Raw genomic sequence first — 15,433 nt, 5'->3', positions numbered from 1 at the left:
ACAGATTTTTAAATTCATCAATTAACCCACTACTGAGGGGCCTGAAAAATCCCATTGGAAGCTGATTGGATTTTGAGGATGTTATTTTAACACTTTCCTTATGTGTTTAACAGACACTTAACTCTGCTGTGCAGCACACAAATTAATCATCTTTTTAGGTGTGGCACTATTTAGGGAGATATAAATGAGTTTTCCCAACAGTATTAGACAAACTTCCAAGAAGCACTGTTAAAATATTCAGACAAACAATTTTTTCTTTATTTTTTAGTTAAGCTGATATAGTTATAATAGTTTATGGTTGCTACACGGTAGTAATCAGAGCCTGTATTGATACCCCTCTAAGAAGAGAATGGGCATTTCAAATTAAATCTATCAGTATTTTTATCCATTAAACTTAAAGTGCATTCACTTTCTTCTCTCCTTTGAAATGCCTCCGTTTTGTTGCATCCAAAACATTTTTGAATGGGTAAATCTTAAAGTCTTTCTCACTGGGTGAAATGTCCTCAAACCTTTGATGCACGACTACAGAGTGATTGTTGTTTGTTTTTTCTGCAGTATTCCTTAATTTTGTATTGATTTTTGAGGAAATGTAATAAAATCCGACAACAATCTAATGACATGATCTAGATTTATGACTGAACACACATCTGTAAAGTGACCTCTATATGGTTTCCATCCCAGACAAAAAGTGAGGAAGCTAGACCTCCACCAGAAGGGGTCAATACACAACTTTTAGTCTGATTACAGGCCTCTGTTGAATGCTACTCTGATAGGCTGGACAGACAACATAAATAAAGGCCTTTGAGTTTAACAGCAGTGATGTTTTTCCCCCAAAAAATGATACCGAGTGTGTCTGCGTGGATTGTGACGTGAAATGCAGTAGTTTGAAAGCTATGAATGTACTTCTTTTTCTATTTGTGTTAAATGATGTAGTTTTTGTTCCATGAAGAGTAAAGGCAATAAAGATAAGGTGAATGTGCGTTTCCCTTAGTGCTCCTCATATGCAGGTGTCCTGTGTGAGAGACGAGGTTCCCACAGAGTTGTGGGGGCGTGAAGATGCTAGGAGCTGATTATGATTTGATAGGCAGAGCCATTTTCAGGTCGGGGCTTGGCTTCAGTAGTGGTGGTTGGTTTTGGGGGCCAGTCCGGGTCCACGCTTAGTTCCTGGGCGAGATGCATGTATCGAGCTTTAGGTGTGGTCTTGCGTGGGCACAGCCAGGATAGACACCTGTACGCCTGCAGGTCAATCATCCCCTAAAAAAATCCCCAGGTTGTGAAATTAAACAGATTTTAAAAATCACATTAAAAGAAGAAAAGAGAAAGAAGAGGCTTTTGATCTATGTTCAGCTTACTTCAAATCTGTGGCTCACGTGTTTGTTTCCAGGCTACATTAACTGCATGCAAAAATTTAGACTCAAGGACTCAGTTCTGTGATAACAGGTAAAATCCATACATGCATGTTGCTTTAACTAAAATTCAGCATGAAATTGATCTGAAGGAATTGGTTATCAACAGTTAAAACAAAGCTGAGCTAACTTCTTAAAAACAAGCTCATGGAAAACTTAACACAGATCTTTAAAGATGGCCACACAGACACACTTTAAAGATTAGAATAAGGAGTCAAAGAAAAAAGAACCGTCAGGCTGCTATTTTTCTTCCCTCCAAATTGTAACATACCTGAGGACATATATGAATAGCGGTGACTGACATGCTCGACTGGACTCTAACAGGGAAACTAGGCTAAGCACAGCAAACAAGCTTTAGATATTAAAGCAAAAGCTGGCAAGCAGCATAGCAAGAGGGGAAACGGTAGCAAGTACAGGAAGATATTAAAGCTGCAATGAATTGAAAAACAATTCTATAAAAATGTTGGAAGATGCCTATTTTGGATAGTAATTAACACACAATAAGCTAAAAAACTTTAAAAGGAGAACTGTTGCGCATACGTTTCATTTTGAGCATTAATTTGTAAGCAGTATAAAATTCCCTACTTATTACCTCGCTTTTAAATGTTTCTGCTACTACTGAGCTGTTCAGTAACAGCATTATATTTAAACCTAATGCTAACCGATCTACCTGTTGGTATTAGCTCGAGTTTGTGACATTTAAACCTAGAAACCGATAGAATCAGCAGGTCAGAACTTTACTGATAAGCGTCCTGAAATCAGCCACATGCAGCAATTAGTTGGAGCGTTTTCACACGTGATCCAACAAATCAAAACCTTCTGAGACTCTAAAGGAAATCCCTTTTAGTTCTTGTTAAATCTGACCTCTTATGCTGTATATTTTGCAACATTTCACAAATTGTTCACCGTTTTTGTTATGATATACAGGTTTTTTTTTTTCTGACACATTATTTTGTTTTAATTTAACATAATGTCCAAATCTATTATAAAAATATTAAATTTTTCTACTAGGAAACCAGAAAAAGCAGCCAAATGTGTTCTCCATTGTGTATATCAATATAGTAATTTCTAAGTTGGTTTATAGACTGACCAGCTAGGTGGAATAATACAGTCATGACAGTGTGTTGTGATGCAATAAATGTCACCACCTTCAGGGTAACATTCACAATAAAAAAAAAAAAAATACTTCTTATACTAAAAAAACACGCTATTTAAACTGCTACACCCTGGTAGCTTCTAGAGAAGCTGGCAGAACTTCAGTAATATTTGCATTAATTTTCCATTTGGAGGTAATGAGGTTGGGGGTTGCTTTCATGCATGTCTTAGTTTGCTTTGTGACACAGAAAGAGGAAGTCAGGACAGAGAGAGGAAACACCACACATGAAGAGGAACAAGCTAAAGAAGGTGTCAGATTTTCCCAACCTGTGGTGTCGGGGCGGCAGGGGTGATGCCATAGTTGGCCTGTTTGTCTCTGCTGAACGCAAGCTTCCATAAGACGATGTCAAGGATGAAGGTCTAAGGAATAACAGTGCATTGGGCAGGGAAAGAATTAAAGAGGCGAATTTACCGTCCCATAGCTCGTGCTTTTATCATTTTAGGATTAACGGCCTTCAGCTGATCTTGCAGCAGAGCATTAGGAGATCAGTTTTTACTTTGCCAAGGCTGTGAAACAATTACATTTGGTATAAAAATAAAGGAAGAATTTACAGAGATTCATCAGTGTCAGAAGAACTGAAAAATTCTGATTATGCAGAATCAGTTAAGCTGAATTAGTTCATTCGCTTCAGAGATCAGTAGATTTTGCACTTGTAGCTCAGAGGAAGGCACATCTAGGATCTTTGTAAGCAGTGCTTGTTTGTAAGTGCAGCCATCTAAGAGGAAGGAGAGAAACTGGGATGCTGCTCAGGGCAGGTCAGCATAAACTATTGATCAATTCCATTTTTAAAAAACTTCTACCTATGATTAAAACAAACATGATACTAAATGTAGATTAAGTACTGGGGGAAATAAATTAAATAACTTCATCAAAGAAGAGAAAAAGGCTTCATTTATAAAACATATCTCAACAAAAGGTTGGGCCAGCTGTAAGGTTGTAAAGGGCAAAGATGAGCACATTGCATGAAAAAACAAAACTGAACATGACAAAAAATAAAAACATCTTAAATTACAGCATGTGTCTGTGTGTGTTTGCCTTACCTCCACCAAAACAGACACAGCAGCATTGGCTAAGATTATAAGGAAAAGCTTAAGCCGCCATTCAAAAGGGACACAGACGATCTGCAAGGACCAGAAAAAAAAAAAATAATTTGCTGTTACCAAAATACTACAACTGGGACAACCTCACCAGAATCAGTCAATTGAGATAATAAAATAAAAAAAATAAAAAAAGAGTCCATATTTATATGTTGAGTAAAATATGTTGGCATCCCTGTAAGAGGATTATAAATAAAAAAACACTTTATTACAGTAGAATATTATCGTACTAAAACTAAAAAAAAAATTAAAAAACAGTGTTATTGCGATTGCATACCGTCTGTGTGTTACATCTGACTATGTTTGTAAATTCATACAGACTTTGCAAATACTTTATTTATGTTACGGAGTTTCTATAAATTAAAATTAAAATTTCTTTCTGAGGGTGTACCGATCTTGTGACAGAGTCACATTTCTTCCAACCATAAAGTATACAGTGAGAAAAATAAGTATTTGAAAACCCTGCTATTTAGCCAGTTAACCCAATTAGAAATCATAGAGGGGTCTGAAATTGTCATTGTAGGTGCATAACCACTGTGAGACACATAATCTAAAAAATAAAAATCCAGAAATGACAATATATAATTATATATAATATTTGGTACAGTAGCCTTTGTTTGCAATTACAGAAGTCAAACATTTCCTGTAGTTTTTCTCCAGGTTTTCACACACATTAGGAGGGATTTTGGCCCATTCCTCTACACAGATCTTCTCTAGATCAGTCAGGTTTCTGGACTGTCGCTGAGAAACACAGTTTGAGTAAAGCATGATGCTACCACCTCCATGCTTCACAATAGGGAGGGTGTTCTTAGGATGGTACTCATCATTCTTCTTCCTCCAAACACTGTTAGTGGAATTATGACCAAAAAGTTCTACTTTGGTCTCATCTGACCACATGACTTTCTCCCATAACTCCTCTGGATTATCCAAATGGTCATTGGCAAACTTAAGACAGACCTTGACATGTGCTGGTTTAAGCAGGAGAACCTTCCATGCTTTGCATGAGTTCCAACAATGATGTCTTAACGTATTACCAACAGTAACCTTGGAAACTGATCCCAGCTCTTTCCAGGTCATTAACCAGCTCCACCCATGTAGTTCTGGGCTAAAATCTCACCTTTCTTATGATCATTGAGACCCCATGAGCTGAGATCTTGCATGGAGCCCCATTTTCTAAAGATTGCTCCAACAGTGGACCTTTTTTTCACCAAGCTGCTTGGAAATTTCCGCGTAACCCTTTCCAGCTTTGTGGAGGTGTAATATTTTATCTGTAGCGTCTTTGGACAGCACTTTGGTCTTGGCCATGTTAGCAGTTGGATTTTTACTGATTGTATGGGTGGACAGGTGTCTTTATGCAGCTAACGACCTCAAACAGGTGCATCTAATTTAGGATAATTAATGGAGTGATGATGGACATTTTGAAGGCAGACTAACAGGTCTTTGAGGGTCAGAAATCTAGCTAATAGACGGGTTCAAATACATATTTGCAGCTGTTTCATACAAATATATAGTTAAAGATCACATTTTGATTTCTGGTTTATTTTCTTTAGATGATGTCTCTCACAGTGGACATGCACCTACAATGACAATTTCAGACCCCATCATGATTTTTAAGTGGGAGGACTTGCAAAATAGCAGGGTGCTCAAATACTTATTTTCCTTACTGTATATACATATATGTGTGTTAATCATGAGTTTATTTCCTGCCTTGGCATATTCCCCATGTAAGTGAGCCAGAGCAGGGATCGCCTGTAGGCTCCAAGGGTTCGTACCTGTCAAAACTGTGCCTATTAGAAAGAGAAAAGTTGTGCTCCATTTAAATTGGATCAAAAAGCACTGGTGTGAAAACATCCCAAAAACAGTCTTTTCAGGCCTTGCTCACTAGAGTATCTGTGATGCTCTGGGCCTGTTTTTTCCCCCCTTGAAACCCCACGGACACCATTATAGTCACGAACCGCTTTTAAAACCAAAACTGAATCTGATGGGTTCATTCAGAACACTAAAATGAATCAATGCTGGGTCTGTCAGCAGGATAATGGATGATAATAAAAGCCTACAAACTATAGAAGAAAATATATATAAATCTTCGGTTTGTTTTGGCCAATTGATTACATGAACATATATCCTACAGAAAACCTGTGCCTGGAACTAAAAATAAGGAAGCATATGCATAAAAGCAACCTTGTTTAAAGCTATTATATCTTAACACTGTTTTTTCAAATTAAATGTTGGGTTTTTATACAGTTTTAGAATCAGAATACATTATTAACTTTTTCTAAGACAACTTTATCAGGGTTTCAAAAAAAAAAAAAATCAGTATTTGCAAAATATATAAAGGGAATGTAAAAATGTATAAGAGCTGAGTAATAACATCTGTACTTACCTCTAGGAAGCCATCGATGCTTTCCACAGGATAAAACATGATGAACAGCAGGAAAAAATACAGACTCACAGCAGATAGTACAAAAGGCCCTGTTGAAAAGACCATAACATTATATGATATATAATGCTAAATATGAGAGCATGGTGCATAGGAGGACAAAGAAGATGGGTACTCACAGTTCTTGTAGCTAGGTTGCCTGAAAGGTTTGCCTTTGGAGAAAACAATGGCAACAATGAGATACTGGAAGCAGGAGACATAGAAGAGACTGGTGTTCTCAAAGTTTTGGATGTTGTGTTCGTCTTTTTCTGTGCTGTTGTGCTCAGACGCATTCAAGTGGTCCGATCGGTTGCAGACGCTGAGTGCGGACAAAAAAATGTTGAACAGCGAAGTTTAAAAACCATAATGTGGCGTTTTTCCCTGATAAGACGCTCTAAATCAGACACTTACTCTGTAGCAGGTTGCCACACCTCGTACCAGGGCTGCTTTTGGACCCAAAGAAAAGTAATTATCTGGAAGCCCAAGCAGATGAGGATCTGAGTCAGCACAGAGAACAGCAGAGGCCCTGAGATAAGTCCTGATGGGGGGCGACGTGACACCAATTCTTTCCAGGCTGGGTTCAGACTCACTGAGGAGAAAAATTATGGTGGATATTGAGATCAAATAAATATTTAAAAAGGATAACGTTTGCAATTTGAGTTTTACTCCTTCTATACTTACTGGTAAAGACGATGAGGAGGATGATGGCAATGTCAATGAAGAGAAACTGGAAATCTCCAAGGTTACTGAGGACCTAAGAGCAAAGCCAACCCCACATATTAGTAAACAGGATGGATTTTCCCTGCTTTCATCGCTGCTAATAGTTGACATACCGAATAGAGGAGAGTGACGCTGATGTACTGGATGATGCTGTAGAGGGCCATAAACTTGAACACACAGAAAGAGGTGATGAGAGCAGCGCGTCCCTCCCTGTGAAGGCAAGCAGACAAGGTCCATCAATTCAATCATAAAAAGGATAAAAAGAGGCAAATTGTTCCCCGAGAATTCCTTTGTTTGTTTACTACCCATAATTTATAAGAAAATAATCCCATGGAGAACTGTGTATGCAGCAGCAGTCTGCACAGCAGACGATCTGGTCACACTGCCTGTAATGCAACTATATAACTATTCAGGGTTTCATTTCAACTCCCTAACTAAAGGTAAATATGGGAAATGCACCTTTAGCTCTTAGTGGTACCAGGGAACCTGGTAATTTAAGACTGCAGGTCCATAAGCCAAAAAAAAAAAGTAAGGATATTTTGATGGCAAAAAATGGATGTCAATGTAATAACAAGAAAGGCTAACCTGCCAGAATATATTAAGAAAAATAACAGAAGTGCTTCTATAAGAAATTCATGAAAAAACACAATGGGAGTGAAAGAAACACATTTTTTTTGGTACATTAGAGGCATTAATGCCGATACTGACCCATTTTTTTAGTTTATAAACCAAAATATACTTGTTAACTAGGCTTATTAACTTTTAAACTTTACTTTTTTACTTTTTAATTAGTTGTTTACCATTTTTTGTTGACTTGTTAACTTTTTTTTCCGACTTAATTTACATTTATCATACTATATCATTTAAAGGGTCATCTAATTGGTCAAATGCCAAAATAAGATGCACAGCAATGTAGCAGGATCCTTGCTGAATGGTTGGATAGAGATATTGTGCTTCTAGACCTCATTGAGGGACTGGGGGGGGGGGGACTCCATTTGTAAGGGGTATGCAAGTGATCAAAAACATTAACTTGCCCTATAAAGGGTTAAACTAAAAAGTGCCCACAGCATGACGCAGCCACCATAATCATATCATTAGCTCTCCATTCTCCTATGAAAGTGCAGTGGTGGTTTGTAGGACTGATAGAATAAAGGTAGATTTCCAAAGTAATCACCAGGGCCGCATTTGATAATAAATGAGTTTATGTTGAGGAATCAGAGCAAAAATTACTTAATGAAAACGTATGCATCACTTTTTAGCTCTCGTCTTTGTATAGAAAACAAAAACAACCAAAAGGAGCCTATCCTGAAATACTGTTTCTATAAAATCCCAATTAAACATACTGCCACAGTTAGAATGTGTGGAGGAAGGACTTTAAAAGGGAAAGAACAGTAACCTGATGAGACTCGGGACACAGGAGATGTTGGGGGTCCTGGAGGTGAAGGGGGAAGCTACAGAGGCCTCAAGCTCTGAAAGAGAGATCCCACCATGGGCCCTCTTCAGCGCCTTTTGGTTCAGAGAAAGAAAAACTTTTTAACATGTTGAGTTCCATGTATATAGACACTAAGCAGCTTCTATTTTAACTACAACAGTCAGTTTACATACCCCACAGTCATTTGCACCATCTCCACACATTCCCACAAAGTAACTAGGAAAAAATAGAGCAGAGATTTCCTGATCATTATTGGAGCTTTTACAGGTCTTACTTTTAACACAACGCCCCCAGCTCATTGATTTAAAGAACCACTCATGCATTCAGAATTCAGAATAAAGCCCAGCATCATGTGTTTATCTTAAATACTCACTCTACTCCCTGTAGTGTCTCAATGAGCTGGGTTTTCTGGTCTGGAGCCATTCTGGCAAACACCGTCCCGTGCAGCACAAGCTACAGACAACATGGGATCATTTTCAGCGTTCTATAATTACTGGAGGGATTTTCACTTTCGTGGGAGATTTTTCACACCTTCTGAAGCATGTCTGGGAAATGCTCGGCAATGATAGCGAATGATTTTCCATTCATGGCAAAGTGGTAGAGTTCTTGTGTTTTAGGTTCCTCCACATGGCCTTCGTGCTCCAGGCTGATGCTGATTTCCTGTTAAACATGACAGATACATTAAAGTCCTGTTTAACCAGTTTCTTCTAAAAACTAGATTCTCAGAAAAACACAGCTCTTGTGTTTCCATATGAATGTTTAAAGAAAAGAAAAATTAGGACATCTAATTTCATAGCAAATAGCTTTATTTAAGGGACAATCACATACAAATCAAAACAATCTTTGTCAAAGTGCAACCTGAGAGGATGGAACATTAAAGTGTTGATGATATGATATTGATTTAATATAATTTTGCATTAAAACCATGCAGCAGTACATACCAGGTGGTTCTGAGTTATTAGGAATCAAACAGGCTAATTTTTATCACCAATATCCTACATTTAGTAGTTCTCAAGTGGCATTCTGATTAACAGCCAGTAAAAACCCACCTCTGAGTGCTGACATCAGAGGAAGAACCCTTTTGGAGCTAGCTCAACGTTCTATATTGGAGCCTGATGGAAACACTGATGGTGATAATGTTTCCACCACATCTAGAATGGCTTTGTGTGGTTGAACCATCAACCAGTTCAAGCTCAGGAGAAGGTAGTGATGCTGAGGACCAAGGAGCATCATGCCTAGAGAGTAGGGGGTGTAAATCACATCCATCATGGCGATTCGATTCAGTATCGATTTCCTGACCCATTGATTCGATTAATTTCGATACTCAAGAATACAGCACAATATGATTTGATTAATTGTTGTTTTTTTACCTTAAAGGCTAGAAAATGTTTCAAATTTGAAATAAATCAATGAAAGCTGTAATATCGTTATGCATTTTTTGAGAAACAACAGCAAATAACAGAAGCAGAAAAGTTGCACTCCACCTATTCCTATTAAAACCTCATTCACTGAAAAAAAAAATAATACCCCTGCGTTATAGATTCTGAAAGGCTTTGCATCAAAAAATACTGCACAAAATCAGTGCAATAAGTGCAATGCAATACCTCGGCTCCAGACGTCCCCGCCCCCTACACAGATGCTCCGCTGCTCCTCTCCCAAATTGTAGCTCACCGCAAAAAGTGCCGCAGACAGGAGGCTGGCTTGTTTTGTTTTTATGACCGAAATTGCACAAAACAACTCGTGCAGTTTGACCCGCTAGAAGAGCGAGGTGCACGAGAGCGCTGGGAGCCTTTTTCCACCTGGATCCCCACTCTTTTTGGTTCTCATGTCCCTCCGTCGTCGGACTAAACTCGCCACCACTTCCTCACCGCCTCAGCCGTATCTAGACCCACAGTGTGTACCACAGACCATGCTTCCATATTGAGCATAAATCAAAAATGTCTGTGTCAAGCTCACTGCAACACACTGCTGCAGGAGTATAACCAGGAAGCGAGGTAGGAGGGCATATTAGATTTAGCCCCACCGCAGCACGGGAGGAAGAATTACGCAAATGGATAAAAAAAAAAAAAAAACATAAATTCGATACTCTTGCGGACGTATCGATGCATCGGATCGTTGGCTGTTGGATCGATGCATCGATACAAAATGATTATTATATACACCCCTTTTAGAGAGCGGACCTCAAGATCTCAGTTTCTGAGCTGCAGGGTGATGCTCATATGACCGCAGCAGCCCCGGTAGAAAACGACTTGCTACGCCTCTGGTACATATAGCATAACCAGCTATTAGTTTATAAATTTTAAGTAGTATATCCATCCATCTTCTTCCTCTTATCTGGGGTCGGGTCGTGGGGGTAGCAGCTTCAGTAGGGAGGCCCAGACATCCCTCTCCCCAGCCCCTTGGCCAGCTCCTCTGAGGAATCCCAAGGAGTTCCCAGGCCAGCCAAGAAACAAAGTCCTTCAAGCGTGTCCCGGGTCTCCCCTTGGGCCTTAAGTGGTATATAATGCTCTAAATGAACATGATTTCCAAATAAATTTTTCACCACTGTTACATGAAATTATCTAATATATTCTTAAAGGTCTAGCTAGAAACTCCACCCATCCTTCACTGCCAGGGTTGTCAGATCTGCCTGTTTCCAGCCAAAAAACAATGGTCAATGGTTCAAACCCACTGTTCCAACTCTCTGTTGGTCTCCTGTATACGTTACTCTTATTTTCTCCCAATGACTGAGCACGCTTGAAATTACATTCATCATCAACATTATATTCACCCTCAGTTTTGGTCTGAAAAATATGCTAAAAAAAAAAAAAAAAGTCAATACCTTGTCATCAACACTTCAATGTCTGCCTCTTACAGTCCGGGGTTCCTCCTTCCTACCTCCAGTCTAGTTGTCCTGCTGGGCTTGTCGGCGTATCTCCACGTGATTTTGGCAGCTTGTCCATCATGAGGAGGAAAGGCATCAGCAATGATGACCGTGTCTTCAGGAGGGATCATTCCACAGTCACGGGCCACGGAGATTGCCGTCAACATGTTGTCACCTGGAGAGTTGAAGAAACAATCGTTTTTTTTATGTTATCTAGAAACTGTTCAGTCACATTTTAAGAAAAGATCAAATTCTGTATCAATTTAAAAAAACATGAATCTTAAGAAATAAAGAAAAATCTCCTGGTTCACCCACAACAATATGAAGCATTAATGTTTTAGGAGCATTAATGTCTAATAAGCTTTAAATGACAATGAATACATGTAGCAGAGAAGCTGACCTACTTTTAGATCAGTAATTAAAAGCAAAGTAACCCAATTAACAGAAAACTGAGTAATTTCATAGAGCTACAAGCTTTCTGGGCTTTGTGTCTAATTGGTAACTTCAGAGGAAGGAAGTAGGCTTGGGCAAAAAAATTTGATTCAATTAATTATTTCAAAATTTTTGTCGCTGGCAATTTAAAAAAATCAAATCGATTTTTATATATATATATATATATATATATATATATATAAAAATCGATTTGGCAAAATCGATTTTTATATATATATATATATATATATATATATATATATATATATATATATATATATATATATATATATATATAAAAATCGATTTTGCCAAATCGATTTTTATATACAGGTGCTGGTCATAAAATTAGAATATCATGAAAAAGTAGATTGATTTCAGTAATTCCATTTAAAAAGTGAAACTTGTATATTATATTCATACATTACATACAAACTCATATATTTCAGATGTTTATTTTGTTTAATTTTGATGATTACAAATGACAACAAATGAAAATCTCAAATTCATCATATCAGAAAATTAGAATATTGTGAAAAGGTTCAAAATTGATGGCCCCTGGTGCCACACTCTAATCAGCTAATTAACTCAAACCACCTGCAAAAGCCTTTAAATGGTCTTTCAGTCTAGTTCTATAGGCTACACAATCATGGGGAAGACTGCTGACTTGACAGTTGTCCAAAAGACGACCATCGACACCTTGCACAAGGAGGGCAAGACACAAAAGGTCATCGCTAAAGAGGCTGGCTGTTCACAGAGCTCAGTGTCCAAGCACATTAATAGAGAGGCGAAGGGAAGGAAAAGATGTGGTCGAAAAAAGTGTACAAGCAAGAGAGATAACCGCACCCTGGAGAGGATTGTGAAACAAAACCCATTCAAAAATGTGGGGGAGATTCACAAAGAGTGGACTGCAGCTGGAGTGAGTGCTTCAAGAACCACCACACACAGACGTATGAAAGACATGGGTTTCTGCTGTCACATTCCTTGTGTCAAGCCACTCTTGAACCACAGACAGCGTCAGAAGCGTCTTGCCTGGGCTAAAGAGAAACAGGACTGGACTGCTGGTGAGTGGTCCAAAGTCATGTTCTCTGATGAAAGTAAATTTTGCATTTCCTTTGGAAATCAAGGTCCCAGAGTCTGGAGGAAAAGAAGAGAGGCACTTCATCCACGTTGCTTGAAGTCCAGTGTAAAGTTTCCACAGTCAGTGATGGTTTGGGGTGCCATGTCATCTGCTGGTGTTGGTCCATTGTGTTTTCTGAGGTCCAGGGTCAACGCAGCCACATACCAGGAAGTTTTAGAGCACTTCATGCTTCCTGCAGCTGACCAACTTTTTGGAGATGCAGATTTCATTTTCCAACAGGACTTGGCACCTGCACACAGTGCCAAAGCTACCAGTACCTGGTTGAAGGACCATGGTATCCCTGTTCTTAATTGGCCAGCAAACTCTCCTGACCTTAACCCCATAGAAAATCTATGGGGTATTGTGAAGAAGAAGATGCAATACACCAGACCCAACAATTCAGAAGAGCTAAAAGCCACTATTAGAGCAACCTGGGCTATCATAACACCTGAGCAGTGCCACAGACTGATCGACTCCATGCCACGCCGCATTGCTGCAGTAATACAGGCCAAAGGAGGCCCAACTAAATACTGAGTGCTGTACATGCTCATACTTTTCATGTTCATACTTTTCAGTTGGCCAACATTTCTATAAATCCTTTGTTTTTATTGGTCTTCAGTAATATTCTAATTTTCTGATATGATGAATTTGAGATTTTCATTTGTTGTCATTTGTAATCATCAAAATTAAACAAAATAAATATCTGAAATATATGAGTTTGTATGTAATGTATGAATATAATATACAAGTTTCACTTTTTAAATGGAATTACTGAAATCAATCTACTTTTTCATGATATTCTAATTTTATGACCAGCACCTGTATATATATATATATATATATATATATATATATATATATATATATATATATATATATATATAAAAATCGATTTTAGGTTTTTTGCTTCCCAGAGTTTCTGTAGCTGCAGTATTACTCTTAGGTTGCAGTTTTGCAAGCGACAGCATCACACGAAACCACAAAAAACATCATAACCACAGGTGAGTGAGAAGTTTGTTCTAAAAAAAAAAAAGGAATAAAATAATTCTGTTGTTTGGAACCGCAGGGCTTAAAGTTCTTTGGCATAGTTGAATTGAGTCCCCATGGATCCAACCAGCTCCTACTCTGTGTGTGCTCCCAGTGAGGGAGTACAACTTCTGGCGGGATAACTACCTTGACATGACACCGTGGAAGAAGGGGGGTGATGAGCTTATTTTATATGCAGTTGTATTAGAAGAAATGGGGTTGTATATAGAAATGCATATTTTCAAAGGTTCCCGGTCCAGATAGCTAACAAGCTAGCTGTTAACAGAAGCATTGCTGCCAACAGCGCGCAACGGTAGTAATGCCAAAAACTTGGTGCCCCATTTGTACTTATTGCTTTCCTTAGTAATTAGGGACAAAAAATAAAATAAAAAAAACCATAAATCCTATTAAAAAAAATAAAAAAAACAGATCTTATTTTTAGGCCATATTGCCCAGCCCTAAATGAAAACGACTAAGCTTAAGGCAGACAGAGAGATTCAGAACATTTTATCAGCAGAGATAATGGGAAATATCTACACTGATTATTTCTCTAAAGCACTCTGAGCTGTTTTTATTAGTTGTGTCTCTTGTTTATTTATATTTGAAGCCTTTTCCAGGTCTTACCAGTAACCATGATGGTGCGAATGTTTGCTTGGCTGAGGTCCTGCAGCACCCCTGGTGTTTCAGCCTTTAGCTTGTTCTGCATGATGATGAGACCCAGAAACTCCATGTTTGCCTCTATGTAATCCCTAGTGAGACAACAAAAACACATTAAATATGCAGCAAGACAGTGAAAACACATTTTGCATCCGAGGGAAGAACTATTGGAAAGTGAACAAATTTACTACTTATTTTCAAAAATGATTCCTTTTTAAATCCTTTTAAAAAGCTGATAGTCATAGTTCAAACTACCTGTTGACGTTTTGGACTTTGTGCCAGCTGAGCTTCGATCCAAGCCGTCTGTGAGCCAGAGCAATGACTCTGAAACCCTGCTTAGTGTAACCCTCCAAAACCTGGGCAAAGTTTTCTGGCACTGGAAAACAGTTTGGATAGGGGGGTAACACAAAGGATAATTGGTTATTTTCACAGCTGTCTATTGTTTAAATTACAGCTTTCCCTAAATGATATAAAATAACAGAACTTTATGAAGTTTTATCGGGATGTAAAACAAAAATACAGAAACATGTTTAAATGAAATGCTTGATAATTTGCTTTGACTCCTCAGGGGAGAAGACTAGAAGCACCTCACCAGTTTCCCTCTTGCACAGACTGGCCACCACCTCTGGTGCTCCCTTCATGTAGGTGTCCATACACTTCTCCCCCACAGTACGACACACAACGCTCATCCTCTGCAGCGCCGAGGAAAAAGGAAACTGCCGCACAATACCTATCTCATATAATGACTGAACACAGGAAAGTGTAAGACTTTAGTTACAAACAAATACTAGTTACACATACAGACTACGGCAGTTGATCGTTTTTTCCCCAGGATGATTGTTTCAGGGCTGCTCAGTGGCGCAGTGGGTTCTGGGTTCAATTCCCGGCCCAGGGTCTTTCTGCATGGAGTTTGCATGTTCTCCCTGGGCATGCGTGGGTTCTCTCCGGGTACTCCGGCTTCCTCCCACAGTCCAAAAACATGACTGTTAGGTTAATTGGCTTCTCTAAATTGTCCTTAGGTGTGAGTGTGTGTGTGTGAACGGTTGTTTGTCCTGTGTGTCTCTGTGTTGCCCTGCGATGGACTGGCAACCTGTCCAGGGTGTAC

At 38.7% G+C, this 15,433-nt stretch overlaps 1 protein-coding gene across 2 annotated transcripts in view; it reads right to left on the bottom strand.

Moving 5' to 3' along the window:
• Positions 1–557: 557 nt before the first annotated feature.
• atp13a3 (ATPase 13A3) overlaps positions 558–15,433 on the bottom strand; it is a 42,852-nt gene continuing 27,976 nt past the window's right edge. The window contains exons 19-34 of one of the 2 annotated variants that reach the window (XM_038301692.1): positions 14,921–15,074; positions 14,584–14,704; positions 14,296–14,420; positions 11,108–11,268; positions 8,762–8,890; positions 8,604–8,683; positions 8,404–8,446; positions 8,195–8,304; positions 6,912–7,008; positions 6,760–6,832; positions 6,490–6,667; positions 6,219–6,397; positions 6,043–6,131; positions 3,603–3,683; positions 2,829–2,921; positions 558–1,254 (exon numbers count right to left, since the gene is read on the bottom strand). In XM_038301692.1, coding sequence (XP_038157620.1) covers positions 1,060–1,254; positions 2,829–2,921; positions 3,603–3,683; positions 6,043–6,131; positions 6,219–6,397; positions 6,490–6,667; positions 6,760–6,832; positions 6,912–7,008; positions 8,195–8,304; positions 8,404–8,446; positions 8,604–8,683; positions 8,762–8,890; positions 11,108–11,268; positions 14,296–14,420; positions 14,584–14,704; positions 14,921–15,074 — 1,908 coding nt within the window. In that variant the 3' untranslated portion in view covers positions 558–1,059. The remainder of the gene's footprint in view (positions 1,255–2,828; positions 2,922–3,602; positions 3,684–6,042; positions 6,132–6,218; positions 6,398–6,489; positions 6,668–6,759; positions 6,833–6,911; positions 7,009–8,194; positions 8,305–8,403; positions 8,447–8,603; positions 8,684–8,761; positions 8,891–11,107; positions 11,269–14,295; positions 14,421–14,583; positions 14,705–14,920; positions 15,075–15,433) is intronic. The other variant, XM_038301693.1, reaches the window with a different exon arrangement.

The sequence above is a fragment of the Cyprinodon tularosa genome, unplaced genomic scaffold (assembly GCF_016077235.1).
Source record: "Cyprinodon tularosa strain WSP-4 unplaced genomic scaffold, ASM1607723v1 ctg471, whole genome shotgun sequence".
Classification (NCBI taxonomy): Eukaryota; Metazoa; Chordata; class Actinopteri; order Cyprinodontiformes; family Cyprinodontidae; genus Cyprinodon; species Cyprinodon tularosa.
This window is presented reverse-complemented; position numbering and strand designations above follow the sequence as displayed.